This window comes from Haliotis asinina, chromosome 12, assembly GCF_037392515.1.
Source record: "Haliotis asinina isolate JCU_RB_2024 chromosome 12, JCU_Hal_asi_v2, whole genome shotgun sequence".
NCBI classification, from domain to species: domain Eukaryota; kingdom Metazoa; phylum Mollusca; class Gastropoda; order Lepetellida; family Haliotidae; genus Haliotis; species Haliotis asinina.
The window spans coordinates 10,714,059-10,737,403 of record NC_090291.1 but is presented as its reverse complement, the minus strand read 5'-3'; the positions used below and the strand labels follow the sequence as shown (position 1 = coordinate 10,737,403).

The 23,345-nt window shown below is 38.5% G+C and overlaps 1 protein-coding gene across 1 annotated transcript in view; it reads right to left on the bottom strand.

The window, feature by feature from the left end:
• Nucleotides 1-6,461: 6,461 nt before the first annotated feature.
• Nucleotides 6,462-23,345, bottom strand: part of LOC137258423 (transmembrane protein 64-like) — a 47,412-nt gene continuing 30,528 nt past the window's right edge. The window contains exons 3-4 of the mRNA XM_067796100.1: nucleotides 8,445-8,606; nucleotides 6,462-6,621 (exon numbers count right to left, since the gene is read on the bottom strand). Coding sequence (XP_067652201.1) covers nucleotides 6,481-6,621; nucleotides 8,445-8,606 — 303 coding nt within the window. The 3' untranslated portion in view covers nucleotides 6,462-6,480. The remainder of the gene's footprint in view (nucleotides 6,622-8,444; nucleotides 8,607-23,345) is intronic.

Here is a 23,345-nt window from a genome sequence, read left to right as displayed (position 1 = left end):
ACATTAAGAAACTGTGTCTGTAGTGCTCTGTGTAATAACTGGTACTAAAGCGATGATAAACACCTCTTGAGCCTAATGGCTGATAGCATGAGCACTAAACCTGAAGCTATGGAGTCAAAAAGTATAGTCTCCCTGTTGTCTCAGTGAATGGAAGTTGGGTTTCAAGCAGCCTTTAGCAATATTTCAGCAAAATCGTGGGGGATACTAGAAATGACCTTCACACATTGCACCCATGCTGGGAATTGAACCAGGCCTTTCTGGGAGGTGAGAGAACACTTTAACCACTAGGCTACTCCATATCCGTCAATGACAATCCACAATGACAGAAATGTGATTTTACTGTTCCAGGCTCTGACTTGTAGTATTATTGCACAAAAAAATCACACAAAATAAGTCTGAAGGTTTATTTTACACTATCAATGTGTCATAAATTCTATACACTATCACAACATGGTCAGCCAGATTTGTTAACAGCATTATCTTTCATACCAACATACCAGTACACCTCATTCTGGGCCCACACCCACTGGAAGATTCCTCAATTGCATTAAAGCAGCAATCTGTGGAATATATAACCCTGGCATGCTGCAACCATAAATGGATTCAAACCCATTTTTCAGTGTCTCAAACACCTGAACCACTAAGCTATTCCAAAATGATCAGCTAAGTGGATGACATTCAGTGTCTCCTCACACATGCATCAATTATTAATACATGTGTTTGAAGTATGACTTTGTTTTAACAGACTTTGTGCCAACAGTTGTTTCTGTCTGGCAAAATCTGAAATTTGAAACTAGACTGCACCTGAGCAAGAATTTCCCAATTAGGTAAAAGAAAACCTAAAGAAAGTTAAACATTGATATTTAGTTCAGTGGACCCAAACCCAGAGAACCAGAAAAAAAGTTTATATTTTATTCAATATATTTCTTTTTATTTTGTTCAGTAGAGATGGACCCTCTAGAATAGATGTTTCTCTAATTTGCTCGACAAAACAACTGGAGCAATAATTGAGTGAGAGTAGTTTTATGCCAAACTCAGCCATATTCCATCTATATGGTCTCTAAATAATCGAGTCTAGACCAGACAATCCAGTGATCAAGAACAGGAGCAATGATTACTTGGAAACCTCAATATGTTCCCAAATATGTCAGTGTCTTTCTTCGACTGTTCCCAGCTGTGATTAAGACATCTGGGTCACAAATAAAACAATGACTCAGACAAGCCACTACACTGACCCATGAAGATCTGGATTAGAACTGATCTTCAGTACCCATGCGTGTTGTAAAAAGTGATCAACGGGACTGGGCGGTCAGGTTTGCTGACTTGGTTGACACATCATTTACCAGCTGTGTAGATCAATGCTCATGCTGTTGATCACCGGATTGTCTGGTCCTGACTGGATTATTTACTGACCGCCGCCATGGCGGGAATGTTGCTGAGTGCAGTGTAAAACAACAATCACTGAATCAATCACAACACTGTTTGGGAAATTAATGAGACATAAACCCCTGAAAACATGAAAATATGTAAACATTCACTGCAACAATGTCAGGTGTTTGGAGTAATGAGAAGTCACCGTATGTCTATGCCAGGAAATGTATCCATGAAAAAAGAAGAGCAAATGTTATCATGTCATCAATGCACTTCCATTTGAATAATGCATTGATAGATTCAGCAACCAATATGTACAACCTGTTTTACACACCAAACCCATCCATACCATAAACAGAAACATCACAAAAATATTCACACAAAAAATGGTAACAGTTTATCACGCTGGCGCCTCATACAACAAAGAAATTGTCAAGTGAGGAAGCATATGTTCGGGCACATACCACGATGATGCCATGACGATAACATTATGGAATGGTGCCCCGGTCTATTCTGTGGAATCCAAGACCGATTCCATGCCCAAGTCTACTATCTTGTCTCCAAGACATTCTCTGATATTACCTACCTATAATCCTAATGTCAATCAAGCATGTTTAGCTGACTGTGGTGCTTCAGAAAATAAACTTACTGAATCAAATAATGATACATATGAAACAGATACTTGAAAATAAATAAACATATATTGATCACAACTTTATAAACAAAACATAAATCAAATTCCAGAAAGCTGGAAAGGTATTTGCAAGTAAATGCAAAGAAAAAACAGAAACAGTTCATTTCTAGAAGACACAGAAATGTTCATTCACATATCTCTTTAAAGTGTGACACCATTTCATTAGTTTGGTGAAATCACTACTGCTTGTGAAAAATACATATCATGTGGGTAAATGTTTCTTGATGGTTTGTAGTCCGCTTGACTTCATTTTAAACCAAGGAATTGCTCACTAGCACAAAATCTAAAAATTCCAACAAAACCTAATTTTGCAGTCACATGAAATCGACAGACCAACTCTGTTGATTGGACATCCGAATATAAAAGGTGTTTAAAAATTATCATTATCTTGTTATCACATGTTGCTGTTTTACAATGAGAAACCACTTGCTGGTATAACAGCCTGGTAATCAACAAACGTGTGCATTGAAATTTCAATTTCAACCTACAGTTCACACAACTGGAAATTCTACCAGCATGTGGTGCAGCCTTTTAATAAATAGCAAAAAGTGACAGCAAAATAATGATAATGATGAGTGTAAAATGCACCACCTTGCTGTTTAAAGTAACTTATCTAACACAGGACAGTTCCTGTCTAATAATGTTACCTGTTTGGGGAAAAACATGACTTATTCAGTTAACTTTCATAATGTTGAAAATTCCATGCTCCTTTCAACATTCATTAGTAAATGTAAGTGGTTATGTTCTAATGACCTTGACCTGAGGATCAGTTTCTGCTTCTTATGTTGCTTTCTGATTATCTCCTTTTGAAAACCCAAGAAATATCTCACCAAAATGTCAAAGCAAGACCTGGGTTTGGTTCAGTAAAAAATGACCTAATGAATGGCTATTCCCGTGTCCCTGACCTCAGTTTGACCTCAGTGGAAGGTCAGGCCAACTATCCTGCTTACTATGCTACCCTTATGATGAAATTATCTTATGCTTGTGCAGTAAAAACCATTTTGGAGTTATGCTGAGCATGATATACAATTGTATCTACCAGTCCAATAAGATCAGGTGGGTGCATTCAACTTCCAAGGATTTAGAGATCCCCACCCCTTCCATCTCCTATCTCTTCAGCAACAATAAAAAGGAAAAGAAAAAAAGTTTATGACCTCTGAGATGACCATGACCTTTGACATGACTGATGAGTTCATAAGTATCTAATAATTGTGTATCAGCTATAAAGAAATATACTTTAAATGATTGTTGAAAAAACAAAGTGCTTACACATATAGTCTAGAAGTGGCAATGGTCCAGTTTGAACGAAAACTAAACTACATGGAAATACAAAAAACAATTGAAGTCAAGATGTTCCATGTCACACCCCTGAAGCATAATTCTCTTCAACAAAAAATCCAAAACCACTGAAGATTTAATCATTTAATTAAGATTAATATTTCAGGACACAGATCTGGTGACGGTAACTCTACCCTTTCACCCACCTCCTTGACATCTCGATAACGTTGCTTATACACAAATGCAGTTATTATCAGAACTTTAGATATTATTTTTAAATGGGAGTTAAATCAAGGAAGTTGGCAGTAAACATGTCACTGGCCTGTGATATGAAGAAATAATAGGGCAACTTGAGTGAGACTATTATCTCTCTATATTGGGAATGATTATTGAAAGCTAAAATTGAAAAAAAAAAGAGAGAGGGAAAATATCAAATGAATGATTGTCAAATCTTGAAATCAAACCATGATTCTTGGGTAAAATTAAAGAAGTAAAATGATAAAAACAAACATGATGACTAGAGCGAGTGAGTTTAGTTTTATGCCATTTTTAGCAATATTCTAGCAATTTCATGACAGGTGACACCAGAAACTTCACACATGGTACCCATGTGGGGAATCAAACATGGACCTTTGACATGATGAGCTAAAGCTTAAATCACAAGGCTACCGCACTTCTCTATATTAATTTCTGAAAAATAGGAAAATATATAATTGATACCTTATTTTTTCCCTTCAGTATATATCTTTATTTTTAAATTTAACAAAAATTAGAGAAATAAACAGTCATGAAAGATGACTAATTTGTAGAATGGCCTGCTTCATGTACACAGTTGCACTTTGTCCCCTAAGTAATTCACTGACTGATCTCTATAAACTTCAATCATTATAAATAAAATGTTATGACAGATAAATTAAAAACCAGTACAATTATTGCACCACATCAATCATTATAATGATATCTGTACGCCACAGTGAGGTATGCCTTATTGCAACCATTAATTACTATACATATACTCATGGAAAAAATAAAGGGAACAGCAATAAGAGGAAGCATGTATATGATGTAATAACGGGTACCCGGAAGTAAATGGACAATTATTTGGCAGTAGACTAGTACAGAAAGCAAAACATGCAGTTCCCTCATTTTTGGCATGAATTTCAACAACACAATATATTTTCTACATCCTTTCATACAGATCACTGCTTTCTTCACACAATATATACATATATGTATGTTCTAAACATCAAACATAACAACCAATGAAAGAAAGGCACTGCACACTGAGAGGAAACTGTATATGGATTGTCTATTTCATTGACTCACCTTTCAGTGGACAAAGTTAAAGTCAGCATCCCATCAACCCTACTACCACTACCACTACCACTACCACTACCACTACCACTACAGGCACTATCCAGGAAAGAGCTGCCAGTTGTTTCACTCTTGTACCCTTATACTCAGAATTCTTCAACAAAACATGCATGTACTTTTGGAGTTAGATAATTAAGGTAGAAATTCAGAGATTTACGATTTGTATGAAACTGGACATGTGGAACTGTGCTCTAAATCTTACATCAGACATTTCTTAAGTTTGATACATCACCCCTCAGGTGTGAAGAAAAGGAAAAGATGAGGGAAAGAACCAATCACAGCCATGTTTAAGGCACCTACAAACACTCAGCTACATCAACGCCCACCTTCAGCAGGGTCTCTTACAAAACTCTCTACTCTAAACTGGAAACAAAAGATCACAATAGTTGTAAACCCTGCACATTCTTCTATATGTCAATAGTTCTACAGTATTCAGTATTTTCTTTTATGTGGGGAATCAAACCCAGGACTTTAGTGTGGTGAGTGAACACTTTAACCAATAGTCTACCCTATCGATTCCATTTACAGATTGTTCTTCTGTCCAATTGTATTTGTTTTGAGGATAAATATATACCTCTCTTAATCTTAAATGCGGAAACTTTATTTCTAGGACTAAATTTTTTATAAAGACAGAATGCAACGCTCCTTTTTTACAACAAAGCATGATCTTGAAACTAAATATTCCATATTACAACAAATGCATGTGACATTTGGAAGCACTGATATTTCATCTAAAGCCTTGCAGTATACTTTTGGCTCGTTGGATGGATCATCCACCCTGAACAACAAAAATTAATTAATCTTTAATGCTGATGGTAATAATTAAGTTCACAAACAATAAATTAATAAGATATTTTTATGACTACAGGCTAAGAGCTAATTTTTAAATAATAAACCTTCATTTTAAGCATTCTTAATCACTTTATCGACGTCAGATCATTCTGTTAGTGATTTACTGTGAAGATTCAGGCTAAAATTGGTCTTCAGTAACCCATGCTTGTTGTAAGAAGCGACTAAAGGGATCGGGTGGTCAGGTTTGCTGACTTGGTAGACACACCATATGCCTATTGTGTAGATTGATGTTCATGCTGTTGATCACTGGGTTGTCATGATTATTTACAGCACTGTCATATAGCTAGAATATTGGTAAAAGCAGCACAAACCTAAATCAGGCAATCAAGTGATCAATAACATGATCAGTCACCTATTACAACAAGCATGGGTTAATGTTGATTAATTCTAACCCAAATCTTAATGGCTCTTCTGTCATCATGAATGCATGCACCTTTACAAGATGGATTATTATGCACACACAATTCTTTATCATACATGCACTTTCAAACATACTAAGAGCTCTTTTTCTTATCTACTTGAATATTCAACCCTGATTAAGACTATGCTTAATAAACCTTATATTTTACACATCCAAACGAACCACATTAAAATTTCAGTAAAATTTTAGATTTAAGTCACCTCCACAAGCCATGTTAAATGTAAATTTTAACTGCAAATAAATGACATAATAGCCGTCTCAGAAAAACAAATCACATTCATGAGGAAGAACCTGGAATTGTAGCTAAACAACATCATTGTCAAAGCACGGACATACTCATGAATTCCACAAGCACTACACTCTGGTAACCTCTCTATATATGTGCAGTCTTTGACAACCAAACAAAATATACATATATATATATACTTATAAATATTTGTTGCAACAATAACAATAAACATGTGTGGATTTTTTTGACAATCAGCTAATCTCAGCTCTCGTTGTTAATATCAATATACACAATGTCATTTTCTGGCACTTGTTTTTCATCCTTTATATCAACCACAGTTTTCCTCAGTTCCACTCGTGCTTTGCGCACCACGAAAAATATTACACCAGCTGTAAACAGGAGCTGAAGAGGAAAAGAACAACATTATCACAAACACAAACAAAAAACAGTCAAGTCACACAAAACATATACTCCTGATAAAATAGTTTTTTGTTCATTAATCTCAGACATAAATATGCTTGCATTTACTGAAACTGTCATAATTTATCTCAAATGGGTGACTGGAAGCTTTGGCGTTAATTCAGAACCACATTTTTTATCAGCTATAATGATAAGAGGCATCTAAAAACTGTTAATGTATGATATAGTGGTGTGTCATGGTATTACAATATATCATCAAGACAACTTATCAGACCGCTAAAAACCCAAAATATCTGACACATGTATTGCTAAACACATAAGAACAAGATTAGGGCAACGGCTGAACCCAAATGAAACCTCATAAAGATTTAAACTGACCTGGGGTTTGTCTCAAATGTAATATATTGCATTTATGTACTCCTTAATCTTTGGTAGGGGTGCAACTGTACGCCATGCCAAGGTTCGGCAGGTATTGCAGTACACAGCTCTCAGTTCGCCACATTAGGGTTCAGTGCATTAACAATAAAATTTGAAAGGCTATAGGTTTTCATTTTGGTGTACGGAAGACTAACAACAAAATTCTATAGGCTAAACATTTTCTTGGAAAGGCATTGTTGGTCTGGTTAGTTCAGAAAAGACATCATTATGGAATTGGGACCCAATCGAGTGAGTGAGTGAGTGAGTGAGTGAGTTGGTGAGTAAGTTAGTGAGAGTGATTGAGTGAGTGAGAGAGAGAGATATATTTCTTTTATGTCGCACTTAGCAATATTCCAGCTATATGGCGGCGGTCTGTAAATAGTAGGACAATCCAGTGATCAACAGCATGAGCACTGATGGGAAATGATGACACATGTGACACAAGTCAGCAAGCCTGACCACCCGATCCCATTAGTCGCCTCTTACAACAAGCGTAGTCGCCTTTTATGGCAAGTATGGGTTGCTAAAAGCCCTGGACTATCACGGGTCTCATCCAATCGAAATAGCATGAGTTGTTGATATGTCATGTTGATGTCATCTAGAATTAAACTACATGTAACATGAGTGATGACATATGTGATGACATCTGTCATGACATCTGTGATGACATCTGTGATGAAGTAATGTCCATAAGGTATGATGATATTTTCGGTATGAAAACCGAACCTATCATATTTTCAGAGTGAATCTCAGTGTACTGAAAACAAACTACAGTGGTATCAATGCACCGCAGTATACTGTTTCAGCCCTAATCCTTAAAGGTCACATGTAACCTAAAATACAACTCTGCAGATTCTGATACCTTTTGGTATGCACTTAACAAAACAAATCATCAAAAATGCCAATTCAACCTATAAAGTAGAAAAAAAAACGTGATGAGAAAAAAGTCCATGAGTACAAACGATTCACTAAATTTCCCCCAGCGCTTGGGGAAAAAATGGTTTCAACAGCTGTTCTGTGCTGTGCCAATAACGCATGCGCAGTGAATAGGTTTGCAGAGCTTGAAACAGAATGCATGCCCGGAGTATGAGGTCGTGTACACAAACAAGTAAATAATCTAACTGTTACATAAAAAACTTGTTGATTGTGGTAAGCAGCCTCTGTTACAGAGAAATCTCAATGTCTGGTTTATTGACACCTGTATGCCTGCCTGCCTGTCTGCTAAAGACAAAAATGCAATACGCAGCTTCAATCATTGGCCACATGCAATTGTTTTGATGATTACGGTAAGTACATACCGTAAGGTATCAGAACCTTCAAAGTTGTGTTCTACGTTGCATGTGACCTTTAACTATAGCAAATTTGGTAATCTGGACAATTGTTCACACCTGGGCTGCAAATATAAAATAACCCGTTGTTTTGTTGGTACCGTCTCCCAGAACATCCTCCATGGATCGAAGAGTTGATCCAAGGTAGCAGTTTAACACTGCCATTGGAAGCAGTCCCACAACCGACGCCAAGCAGTACTTCCATATAGGCACATCAGCAAGCTGAAAATATAGGATAGGTTGGTGAAGGAGTGCTTGAAAAATTACAGATAAAAGTTAAATTCCTTGATTTATGTTCAGGGGCAGAATGTTAACAGATATGTAATTTTCATCTGACAAAATATACTTTCAGAGTCTATACACTTCAAGTGAATAATAACTGCTTCTGTTATCATGTGTCTACCCGAAAACAGTGAATTCAACTGTAAATTTTAGGAAAATGTGTTAAAAATGAAAACGTTTGTCTGTTTTTACAGAAACCTTTTTTATAACCTTTGTGAGGGTATATTTTTTTTTCTGAGACCAGATCAATCTTATTTCTTGTTTTACAGATCCACTGGTCATATCAAGAATATAAATAAAATAATACAAATTAATTTTTATGCACAAAAAAAACATAATTTTAATGTGTTCACTAACAAAAAAGATTAACTTTCAAAAACAATTTGGGAGATTCTTTTTTACCACTTGTAAACTTCATAAATTGTCAAAAGTAAAACACTTTTAGCATTTAAAAGGACTACTTTGAATGGTGATTTTTTAATATTTTTTCCCATCCTGCCTTTTTCTATTCTGAGGCCAATAATCTGTAAAATAAGAAACAGAATTGGTCTGGCCTGATCATCTTTGGTTTTGCTGTTTTGATTAGATTGTATTCTGTGGCCTATGGTTTGTGTTGGTTTTTTTCCCCTCAAAATGTTGTTGAGCAAGGTGAAGCAATTCCCAAAATCATGGAGAAATGACTGAAAGCTCAAAACATGTTAGACAATCTTTTAACCCTCTTTCTAATTAACTTCTACTGATAATACTGATATACAATAAAGGATCGATGTTGTCTTTGTTGAAATTCTTCAGCTGATGAACAGTGCGCGTGAGAAAATATTTCACGAGGCAATTCGTGTGACACTGGAAAAATATGAACGTCCTGTGAACTTCTGGTGTGTGCTTGAGTCACAGAAAGGCTTGATCAGCTGCTGAAGATGGGGTTCCTACTTGAGACAGCATGGTTGCATTTCTCCATGCCACACCACCCATGAAGATCCAAGTTCGAATTGATCAACAGCAACCCTGTTTGTCATCAGAGGCGACTAACAAGACTGGGTGGTCAGACTTGCAGATTTGGTTGACATCTGTCACCATATCCCAATTGCACAGATCGATGCTTGTGATGCTCATGCTGTTGATCACTGGATTGTCTGGTCCAGATTTGATTATTTACAAACCACCGCCATATAGCTGGAATACTGCTGAGTGCAGTGTTAAACAACAATCAAACCAACTATGCCAAACACAATAGTGGAAAACTGTGTCACTTTTTATGTACAGCAATCTCTTTGTAAGCACAAATATAGTTTAGTTTTGGTGATGCTTTGGTGATTGACAGTTCTGTAGCTCTGGTTGACAATGACCATGTGACGTATTGACATTCATCGAGAAATGAACAGAAGCAAAATTAGTAGTGTTCATCTCGACAAGGTCACACTGTTATTGTCAGTCTTGAACTACTGACGTATATACTGTCCTTCATCAACTGATGAAAACAGGGCCCAGTGTGAGCAAATTCCATGATGCATTAAATATTGAGTTCTGTAGCTCTCCTCTTCACAATGTTCACAATGTTCACATTGCTCATCAGATCTGAACAAATGTACTGTTCATCTAGTCAAGGTCACCCTGCTATTGTAAGTTGATGTATCTGTTGATCTTCATCACCTGATACAGACAGGGTCTCACATGAAGAAATTCCACAATGTGTGAAATATTTAGTTCATGACTCTCCATTTGATTGGAAACATAATCACTGAACATACTGATGTTAATTGCCGAAGCTAGCATGGTGGTTATATCTGGATATGGTCAGTGCTGTTGTCAATACTGTAAAACAGACCTTGATTTATCTGATGATGTTAATAACACTGCCTTTACACAAGATCATCATTACTGCTTTCAAGGTTTGAAAGCAGTAATGATGATCCTGTATAAAGGCAGTGTTGTTAACATTATCAGCTAAATCAAGGTCAAGTGAGTTTAGTTTCACATCACTTTTAGCAATATTCCACTAATATCACAGCAGGGAAGACCAGAAACCACACACTGCACCCATGTAGGGAACTGAACTCTGGTCTTCATAGAACAGGTGAATGCTTTAACCATAAGGCTACTCCACAGCCCCAATCAAGGACGAGCTAGGTGCAGTCTAGCATGACTCATCAAACAGTACAGGGTGTTGAGGACAATCTGGGCAAGTCTTCAAAAACATGATCAGCAGATCCTGGCTCAACCAAGGCATGCAATTCGACTGGGCAAACAACAGCAACCTTGACAGCTCATCACTGTTATAGCTGCATCAATAACAAGAGGAACAGGATCTATCTTGATACAGCAATATTTTCAGGTAATGTACAAAATATGAAGTCTCACCCACACCTTCCCATCCAATATATGCTCAATAATTCCTTAGGATCACAAGTTGACCAGAGACAACTACCTTGACCCTATATGCCTAGCAAATATTGAACAGGATGTGGGGCAGTAGTCAGACTAATACTTAATTTCTGAATGTATATATGTAACTTTGATAGTAACAAATAAAACCATATAAATTTAAAAGGAGACACCCTGGGAAATCTGGACTTCCTTCAATCAGGACTTTAGCTTTGCTGGGAGGGCTAATTTTAGTAATAATGTGGTTCAAGGGTGGTGAGACAGACAAGGCAATAATCTGTGGGTTCAGTATATGGCTGAGTTTTTCCAAACAATATACATGTACAATTAAGACGGTTTATATGCAACTGGTGTTACTTCCTGAATTTGATGTTTAAAATAACTACTTGACAAGTATTAGATGAGCCAACGCTGTGAATGTGTTTGTGACAAGCAGGCCAGGCAACTAATATGGACTTGGTTGCTACAGAAAGATTGGTGATTAAGCATGTGAAATACATGCTGACCGTGGCGTGAAATCAGTACAGCTACTGTTTAACATGTGTTTCGTAGAGGGATTTAGTTCAGCATCATGGCACATTTCACATGAAGAAACTAAACTTTTCAAGATTTAGATGACAACCTGTTTCCCACTTGTTTCAGACTGAATGTCCCGGAGGGCATTCCCATATTTGCAAATTGGCGTATTTGTCAGGTCGTGGCTCATCTCATCCCATATTTGCAAATTGGCGTATTTGTCAGGCCGTGGCTCATCTCATCCCATATTTGCAAATTGGCGTATTTGTCAGGCCGTGGCTCATCTCATCCCATATTTGCAAATTGGCGTATTTGTCAGGCCGTGGCTCATCTCATCCCATATTTGCAAATTGGCGTATTTGTCAGGCCGTGGCTCGTCTCATCCCATATTTGCAAATTGGCGTATTTGTCAGGCCGTGGCTCATCTCATACTTGTCAAGCAGTAAGGCAAGAATGATATAAGAAAACAAACTTCTATTTCCTTTATTCTCCATTTTCCTTAAATGCTACGTTCTAGTATCTATTACAAGCAAATGATGTCATGTATTATTAAAGCATGGCCCTGGACGTGAGAAAAAGTAAGATAATGTTGAGTATCAACTTAACATCATCCTCCAAAACTAGTCCCCAACAGCGATATGGCTATACATATTAATTTTTATATCCAACGTCATCTGCAATATCTCCTTGATATACGTTTCAATAAATCTCCACAATACCCTGGACACATTTATGATAAATGTAATTACCTCCCTTGGTGGGATTTCACAATTTCACAATCACAATTCACTTTCACTTTTTAAATTATATCACCGATTAAAATTGCAGCTTAGCTGATTGACTGCTGTAAGAATGCGCAGCCAGCAAAGGGAGGAAATAATATTATCAGGCTGAGCCATAGATGCATCCAGGATGATCCAATCTCATCAGCAAGTGATTAGGTGGTCAAACAAATAAATAGAATAAAAAATTTGAAAAAAACTCCTGTTTTTCTTTAAGTGTGCTACTTATCTTATGAAATTTGAAAAAAAATAATAGATCACTAAATTAACTGAAACATGAAACGGCTAATGTACCGAAAATTATTTATTACTATTTTTTTCTTGGACAGTGGCAAAAACTGAGACAAGAAAACTTTTTATCTTTTTCACTTGGGAATGACAATTCAGGAAGATACAGACAGCCAAACACATGACATGTCTCTTACAGCTGCAGAGGTCATTCATACAAATCTTAATACAATATCTAAAATACTAAATAATTTTCCGTACGGACCCAGCCCTCCCTGCAATGTAGTCTGTTTCACAGTCCCTGGACCACATTATTTTCTCAACTGCTCAGCCCTCCCTGCAAAGTAGTAAGTTTCACAGTCCCTAAAGAACATAATTTTCCCTACAGGCCCAGCCCTCCCTGCAATGTAGTCTGTTTCACAGTCCCTAAATTACATAATTTTCACTATGGGCCCACCCTCCCTGCAATGTAGTCTGTCTCACAGTCCCTAAAGAACATAATTTTCCCTACAGGCCCAGCCCTCCCTGCAATGTAGTCTGTTTCACAGTCCCTAAATTACATAATTTTCACTATGGGCCCACCCTCCCTGCAATGTAGTCTGTCTCACAGTCCCTAAAGAACATAATTTTCCCTACAGGCCCACCCTCCCTGCAATGTAGTCTGTCTCACAGTCCCTAAAGAACATAATTTTCCCTACGGGCCCAGTCCTCCCTGCAATGTAGTCTGTTTCACAGTCCCTAAAGAACATAATTTTCCCTACAGGCCCACCTTCCCTGCAATGTAGTCTGTCTCACAGTCCCTAAAGAACATAATTTTCCCTACAGGCCCACCCTCCCTGCAATGTAGTCTGTCTCTCAGTCCCTAAAGAACATAATTTTCCCTACGGGCCCAGTCCTCCCTGCAATGTAGTCTGTCTCACAGTCCCTAAAGAACATAATTTTCCCTACAGGCCCACCCTCCCTGCAATGTAGTCTGTCTCACAGTCCCTAAAGAACATACTTTTCCCTACAGGCCCAGTCCTCCCTGCAATGTAGTCTGTCTCACAGTCCCTAAAGAACATAATTTTCCCTACAGGCCCAGTCCTCCCTGCAATGTAGTCTGTCTCACAGTCCCTAAAGAACATAATTTTCCCTACAGGCCCACCCTCCCTGCAATGTAGTCTGTCTCACAGTCCCTAAAGAACATAATTTTCCCTACGGGCCCAGTCCTCCCTGCAATGTAAGTTATAAGTCTGTCTCACAATCCCTGAACCACATAATTTTCCCTACTGCCCAGCCTTCCTGGCAATGTAGTCTCTCACAGTCCCTGAACCACATTATTGTCTCAACTGCTCAGGCCAATCTTCAATGTAGTCTGTCTCACTGTCCCTGAACCACATTATTGTCTCAACTGCTCAGCCCTACCTTCAATTTAGTATGTCTCACAGTCCCTGAACCACATTATTGTCTCAACTGCTCAGCCCTACCTTCAATTTAGTATGTCTCACAGTCCCTGAACCACATTATTGTCTCAACTGCTCAGGCCTACCTTCAATGTAGTATGTCTCACAGTCCCTGAACCACATTATTGTCTCAACTGCTCAGCCCTACCTTCAATTTAGTATGTCTCACAGTCCCTGAACCACATTATTGTCTCAACTGCTCAGCCCTACCTTCAATGTAGTATGTCTCACCGTCCCTGAACCACATTATTGTCTCAACTGCTCAGCCCTACATTCAATGTAGTATGTCTCACAGTCCCTGAACCACATTATTGTCTCAACTGCTCAGCCCTACCTTCAATTTAGTATGTCTCACAGTCCCTGAACCACATTATTGTCTCAACTGCTCAGCCCTACCTTCAATGTAGTATGTCTCACAGTCCCTGAACCACATTATTGTCTCAACTGCTCAGCCCTACCTTCAATGTAGTATGTCTCACAGTCCCTTAACAACATTATCGTCTCAACTGCTCAGCCCTACCTTCAATGTAGTATGTCTCACAGTCCCGGAACCACATTATTGTCTCAACTGCTCAGGCCTACCTTCAATGTAGTATGTCTCACAGTCCCTTAACAACATTATTGTCTCAACTGCTCAGGCCTACCTTCAATGTAGTATGTCTCACAGTCCCTGAACCACATTATTGTCTCAACTGCTCAGCCCTACCTTCAATGTAGTATGTCTCACAGTCCCTGAACCACATTATTGTCTCAACTGCTCAGCCCTACCTTCAATGTAGTATGTCTCACAGTCCCTTAACAACATTATTGTCTCAACTGCTCAGCCCTACCTTCAATGTAGTATGTCTCACCGTCCCGGAACCACATTATTGTCTCAACTGCTCAGGCCTACCTTCAATGTAGTATGTCTCACAGTCCCTGAACCACATTATTGTCTCAACTGCTCAGCCCTACCTTCAATTTAGTATGTCTCACAGTCCCTGAACCACATTATTGTCTCAACTGCTCAGCCCTACCTTCAATGTAGTATGTCTCACCGTCCCTGAACCATATTATTGTCTCAACTGCTCAGCCCTACCTTCAATTTAGTATGTCTCACAGTCCCTGAACCACATTATTGTCTCAACTGCTCAGCCCTACCTTCAATGTAGTATGTCTCACAGTCCCTGAACCACATTATTGTCTCAACTGCTCAGGCCTACCTTCAATTTAGTATGTCTCACCGTCCCTGAACCACATTATTGTCTCAACTGCTCAGCCCTACCTTCAATGTAGTATGTCTCACAGTCCCTGAACCACATTATTGTCTCAACTGCTCAGGCCTACCTTCAATTTAGTATGTCTCACAGTCCCTGAACCACATTATTGTCTCAACTGCTCAGCCCTACCTTCAATTTAGTATGTCTCACAGTCCCTGAACCACATTATTGTCTCAACTGCTCAGGCCAATCTTCAATGTAGTATGTCTCACAGTCCCTGAACCACATTATTGTCTCAACTGCTCAGCCCTACCTTCAATTTAGTATGTCTCACAGTCCCTGAACCACATTATTGTCTCAACTGCTCAGCCCTACCTTCAATGTAGTATGTCTCACAGTCCCTGAACCACATTATTGTCTCAACTGCTCAGCCCTACCTTCAATGTAGTATGTCTCACAGTCCCTGAACCACATTATTGTCTCAACTGCTCAGCCCTACCTTCAATGTAGTATGTCTCACAGTCCCTGAACCACATTATTGTCTCAACTGCTCAGCCCTACCTTCAATTTAGTATGTCTCACAGTCCCTGAACCACATTATTGTCTCAACTGCTCAGCCCTACCTTCAATGTAGTATGTCTCACCGTCCCTGAACCACATTATTGTCTCAACTGCTCAGCCCTACCTTCAATTTAGTATGTCTCACAGTCCCTGAACCACATTATTGTCTCAACTGCTCAGCCCTACCTTCAATGTAGTATGTCTCACAGTCCCTGAACCACATTATTGTCTCAACTGCTCAGCCCTACCTTCAATGTAGTATGTCTCACAGTCCCTGAACCACATTATCGTCTCAACTGCTCAGCCCTACCTTCAATGTAGTATGTCTCACCGTCCCGGAACCACATTATTGTCTCAACTGCTCAGGCCTACCTTCAATTTAGTATGTCTCACAGTCCCTGAACCACATTATTGTCTCAACTGCTCAGCCCTACCTTCAATGTAGTATGTCTCACAGTCCCTGAACCACATTATTGTCTCAACTGCTCAGCCCTACCTTCAATTTAGTATGTCTCACAGTCCCTGAACCACATTATTGTCTCAACTGCTCAGCCCTACCTTCAATTTAGTATGTCTCACAGTCCCTGAACCACATTATTGTCTCAACTGCTCAGCCCTACCTTCAATTTAGTATGTCTCACAGTCCCTGAACCACATTATTGTCTCAACTGCTCAGCCCTACCTTCAATTTAGTATGTCTCACAGTCCCTGAACCACATTATTGTCTCAACTGCTCAGCCCTACCTTCAATTTAGTATGTCTCACAGTCCCTGAACCACATTATTGTCTCAACTGCTCAGCCCTACCTTCAATTTAGTATGTCTCACAGTCCCTGAACCACATTATTGTCTCAACTGCTCAGCCCTCCCTGCAATGTAGTATGTCTCACAGTCCCTTAACAACATTATCGTCTCAACTGCTCAGCCCTCTCTTCAGTGCTAAGCCCTAAGTCTATATTCCTCTGGTTCTGAATCTCTGACCTCACTGAGGCCTCTTCATAAATTAAATGAGATGATTTTGCTGCTCTCAAAATTTGCTATATTCAGAAGCCAAGCGTTAGTCTCAAGGCCTGGTTGTTGTAGTGCAAGTATTTAAACTGTTTGAAATGTTGTGCTTCCAGCATTTTAATTATAATTAGCTGGATAATCAAAACCACATTACTTTTTTAAATTTAAATGCTGTCTTGGGTTCCAAGCATAAAAAACATCAACTTTTTCTCACGAAGGCTTGAGTAGAAGACTAAGAGAAACAATTTTAATGTATAGCAAGCTAAAGTATTTAGCAGGTGTGACCTAAATATATTCCACATTCATGATTCAGTAAATAATGTCAATTCAATGTTTACGCACAAATTCTTGATGGCTTGGATTACTCATGTCAACCAATCATTGACATTCCTATCAACTAAATGAGAAATCTTTTTTCACTCTCTACAGTAGGATATGATAAAATCTGTTATTAAAAACTGGCAACATGACCTAGCCATGCCATAACAAATTCTTGGCCCATCGGCACCAGTTTTGGCCAACTGGTTATCAGAGCCAGGCATTTTTTAAATCTCCAAGATATAAATCTGTCTGTAAACATGTCTGCTACAAGACCCATGATAATCCTGGCACTGTGAAGATATAAACAGGAATTCAGGAAAATGTTTAAAACAAACCCTTTTCCATTACGTATGTTTAAAAAACAGTAAATCCCACATATGACAAGGGAATAACATAAAATGAGATGTAAGAATAATGATTAACACATGATAAATATGCTATTGAAATATAGTTTTCAAATCTGGTGGCGCACTTAAAGATTGTGAGACATTTGTGGCAACCCATTCTGTCAGTATTGAGGGGATAAATCAACAATGGTCGACTTTAATCAGTAGAAGATGTCTAAGGTGGGTATCAGTGTTAAAGTCTCTAAAATAATAATGAATACTTTCCATATTAATTTCTAAGAAATATATACAAGAAGAAAGCAGTGCCCCTTTAACAAACTTGTATACTTGCACTGTCTACTGATCATGCCTATTTTATCATTAAACTTGCCTCTTTAAGCAATATTCCAGCAATATCCTGGTGGGGGACACCAACGTGTTTTTGGTGATGAATTGAGTGAGTGAGTCAGAGTGAGTGAGTGAATGTGTGAAAGAGTGAGTGAATGAGTGAAGTTTTACACTGCTTTTAGCGAGAGTGAGAATCGTCTTGTGCCGATTGTATCAATATTAAAGCAAGGAACACCAGAAATAGCAGCATTCACATATCGTATTTATTCCCATGTGGGAGTTAAACCCATGCCTTTAGTGTTACAATCAAATGGTTTTCAAACTAGTTACACAGCCATTCAAGCACAGATATAAGCATGCTCGCTTCAAAGATGACAGAGCAGAAATCAATATCAGACGCTCTGTCCAAACTGAACGGCAATCAGTCATAGATTAGTAGATGGGTCAAGCGGTGTAATTTTATAACTACATCAGTTCATTAGCTGTGTAATTGAAGCTATATCTGTTCCGCTTTTACTACCTGACCTCTGTTATTATATCACATTGAATCATGCTTTCATAACATTCTAATACAGTCTAATGATGACTCTGCACAAGCTTCCAAAGGCTTTTCAGAAAGTAAATTACGAACATATCATAGAAATCGTTACCCCTTGTTCTCAAACCATTCAAGTGAGAACATGCTGAATACAAAACAAAGATGGCCGCTAAATGAGGGATGTCCTGACGCTGATGGGTATCAACAATAGACAAATGGAAGTCAGGAGTAAATACAGGTACGAACAGAGGCGACGGGTCATTAAGCACTTATTGATAATGAACAAAGCTGGGGCACTGAGAGTTAAGCGTCCAATTTGTTATCTTATCATCGTTTCTTGTTTCACATGTATTTATATATTTATCTGCTTCATAGCTTCCATTTATCTGATGGAAAGTGAGTAAGTTTAGTTTTTATTCAGCTTTTAGCCATATTCCAGCAATTATCAAGGTGGGGAGCAGCAGAAACATTGTATCCATCTACGGACTAGAACCCGGGTCTTCGGCGTGACAAGCAAACACTTTAACCACCAGCCTACCCTGTCTGTGTTTACAAGATCAGTTATTTTTGCATTAAGCCAGAATTTACTGGGGGGTCAACTACAAGAACCAAAATTACTTGACACATGGGAGTTCCTAATTCTGCTAAAACCAAATCAACAAACATTAATCTTGTTGACACATATTCTGGCAGGGTTTGTACAGAATTTCAAGACCAAAATTTCAGGCTTTTTCAAGGCTTTCTGACATGTGAAGATCCGGGGAAGAATATGGCAGCAGTCAAGACTGTGATCAATAGCATGAGCATAAGTCTACACAGTAGAAAACAATGACATGAGTCAACCAAGGAAATGATCCTGACCTGACCATCTGATTCCATTAGTCACCTCTTATGACAAACACAGCTTGCTGAAGACCAGTTCTAACCCATATCATCACAAGTGTGAAAGAACCAAAGACAAGTTAGGGTTACATAGAACATATTCTGCAATGGAATCCCGCTGAGATACAAACAGGGAAATACACAGGATTTATTCTCACCATGAGTCCCCTGGTGATGTACATCACACCAAAAAAGTACACTGTTGAAACCTCAGAACAAAGTCAATATCTTAATTCCACAGACTGCTAACTTGGTTACCAGAGGATCTGCAAGTATGCCTCCTGCTGCTCAAACGAGGAGAATTCAGTGCAAATCGGTTCCAGCTTCGGAATAAACACATAAGCCAGTATCATCCCGATCTGGATGGGTCAGATGGCCTGCCACTTAAAACTCATTACAGTCTTTCAAACAGGATTGGCACTGGCTCACCATCAATCTGGAGCTCTGTAGATAAACATGGTGAAAGCAACTGAGTAAATAACAATGACACAGAGCCACAGGCATAAAACAGAACTTTCTCATGTCTCCTCCCCTCCCTGATGTTTAAAGTATCCAGACTTGGTTCTTTCAGTAAATATTAGTCTCCACTTCCTGGAGTATACGGAACCTTTCTTTTTGTAACCATGGTTACATGATTATGTTTTGGCAATAGCTGCTAAAGTGTCAAGTTGTAGACTGTGTTCTTTCCAAACTGTGTTCAATTTGGGTGTCAATGATGGTTAATTCTGCACTCGCCACTCAGAACATTTCCACGGGATGGTGGCTAGCTGAGTGGTTAAAGCATCCGCTCGTCATGCCAAAGATTCCTGGTTGGATTTCCTGCATGGGTACAATGCATGAAGCCCATTTCTGGTGATCCTGCCACGATATTGTTATACCGGTGTAAAACAATACTCACTCACTCACTCCATAAACACAATGTCAAATCATGGGCAATCAAACCAAGGGACTGATAGCATGAGCAATGGGGAACAGAAATCAGAAAATGTATCTCTTATTCCATTTTTCAGTCTGGATCAAGGAAATAGAATATTGTTTCTCTAGGGGTAGTCATATCTTTAAAGTTTTCAATCATTACCTTACGGTCTGGGTTTGATTCTCTATCTGGGATGCAGTGTGAATCTCTTGCAAGAAAGTTGCTAAACTCACTCACTCTTGTAGTCTCTGCATGTAAAGCTTTCTGTTGGATGATGGTAAATCATTTACAATGACTTCGACATTTGCTGCAGCTTATGAAATGTGAGTATAAGTTCTGAAAAAACACTCTGTTCAATAGTGTTCTAGTTAAGATGGTTCTCACATCAGCATGGTCCACAGAAAAGGTGTTCCATGGTGCTTGAGCCAAGATGGTGCCAGTAGGTTATTACAGGTTACGTCAAGCAGTATCACATAATTATTATCATTATCATGTTAATTAATGTTTCACTCAACAATATTCAGGCTATATAATGGTGGTATGCAAATATTCCAGTCTGGACCAGCCAATCCAGTGATTGACATCATGAGCATCGATAAACATACTTAGATATGATGACATACATCAACCAAGTCAATGTTTCCACACACCTAATCCCATTTTAGGTCCTTGTAATTCTTTTTTCCTCTTGTTTCTCTTTATCCCTGTTAGTTGCTGCTTAAGGCTAGCAGGGGTTGCTAAAAGTAGTTTCTAAGGAGTATTTCATCATGGACGATCTCTACAAGACACATGGGTGAGACATCTGTGACAGATTCAGCTGTACTTGTTGCACAATTGTAATTTAGCTGATTGCACGTCATGCAGACTCCGCACCACAGTAACTCAACTAAATTTGCTGCAGGCATTAAACCTTTGTCATTTTCCAACCATTTTGAAACTTAACCTGCATCAAATATATATCACAACTGTGCCAGGAAATATGATCCTTTTAATCCAATTATACAGATGCTGGTGCTTCCTTACTTTCGAAGTACTTACAGATATCAGCTGAAAAAATAATACAGACAGTTCTCATCGTATGAATGCTTGTTGTTTTTTAAACGATATTTCCAAATTGGTTAAAAACTCAACAATATTTTTTACATTGCAAAATTTTGATCATGTGCAGACTTGGGCCACTTCCTAGTTATCGGTCAGTGACGTAAACAGCCGCCAAGTTTCACACATCTCGGTGTGTTTACCACAATAATAGGAGAACATAACGTATGATATTCATATTACCAAAACTTTATCATGATCATAAAGGAGTGAGTGAGTGAGTGAGTTTAATTTTAAGCCACACTCAGCAATATTCCAGCTATATGGTGGCATTCTGTACATAATCGAGTCTGGACCAGACAATCCAGTGATCAACAACATGAGCACAATTGGGAACCAATGACATGTGTCAACGAAGTCAGCGAGTCTGACCACCTGATCCCGGCAGTTGCCTCTTACGACAAGCATAGTAGCCTGTTATTTGGATCATTCCAAATACTGACTTCAGAAGCAATCATAAAAATCATTGTAGGCATTGAACTTCAAACATGGAACCATGGACCTTGCTGCCATCTTTGGGACTTTGGGACTAGAATAATGTTGATCAAAGTTGGAACACACATAAGGGAGATAACTGAGTGAGTAAATGAACTTAGTTTTACGCTGCTTTTAGCAATATTCCATCAACATCACAGCTGGAGATACCAGAAATGAGCTTCACACATTGTGGGGAATCAAACCCCAGTTTTCAGCATGATAGGCGAACGCTTTACCCATTTGAATATCCCATCGCCCCTGGGAGACATCTGACAAAACATTTCTGTTCTTTATGGACAAAATTTTGAACATGATAGGCAAATGCTTAACATGAAACAAATAATAAAAATTGTTATTTGAAATCTGCCAATATACCACGCCTGCCAAAACATTCCGATAATTGCATTTGTGCATATCAGCAATTTGTATTAATGACGTCAAGGCATCACAGAGCTGCATTGTTGACGAAAATAGATCTGTGAGATAATTATGTTCCATTCACTATTGTGTAATGAGCTGATATTGCCATGCATATCAGTATAACAATCTTAAGCAGAATGAGAGGTCAGGAACTTGGATCCCAATGATAGTTTAGTATACTGAAGACTCACTGTATACAGAATAACTCTCGTAACTCAAGAGACAGATTTTCAGTCTTGTGAATGAACGCTGTGAGCAGATGAAGGTCCACTGCCAAAGGCTCGGGAATAATAACGTTCAATTACTCAAGGAAAGATACTCCATAATTCTTTGTAACTTGGTTCCCTCATAAAAAAAATAACAATGACAAAATAAGTAAGGAAAGACAAAACAGAACAAGTAAATATTGAAAGGGCTAAAATATTGAACTCACTTAATGTGTCCATGGACATTTCTGACAAAACTGTCTTTCTATTTTTAAACACCATTCCATTGATGCATGCTGTGGCAGAAAAGATCCCTTAGTACTGAACTTGTCATACAGGTCGAGTGAGTGAGTGAGTGAGTGAGCGAGTGAGTGACTGAGTGAGTGAGTGAGCGAGATTTTACACCACTTTTAGCTACCTACTAATGCTGCATTATGAATTGCTAGACTAACAACTAGTCTCTGAAATGAACATATTTTACTGAAAAAAGTTCATAGTAAAAATAACATAATTAAATGAAATGGAGCCATGAGACTTTCTTCATTTTCATTTTTGAAGCTAAGGAAATCTCAGTCTAAGTAAACTTAGTCTCAGTGCATTTTGTTACACTCCACCGCTGAGTCTAACAAAACCTAGAAGGTCGTGTCAGGTAACCTTTGAGCGACCAATGACCTTCCAATCACACGCAAGATGGCTAAATAGATTTAACCAATCAGACAACGGCTACTATTTTCGGCGACTGTTTACTCACTGTTGTCATGGTAATGTACATATGCCGTGTATATCACTCGGAAGTGTGCGTACACTAAATAGCATTTGGAATCGTTCGGGTACGAACCATTTCAAGATAAAAAGTTCAAAAGGTATGTGCGAATGTCCACCTCTGCGATTTGGTAAGCTGTGTTCTGATTGCTCAATCTTGAAGGTTAAATAGATGCGACCTCCCATAAGGTTTTGTCAGACTCAGTAGTGCAGTTTAACGAAAAGTACTCAGGATAAGTTTACTTAGACTGAGGAAATCTAGACTTGC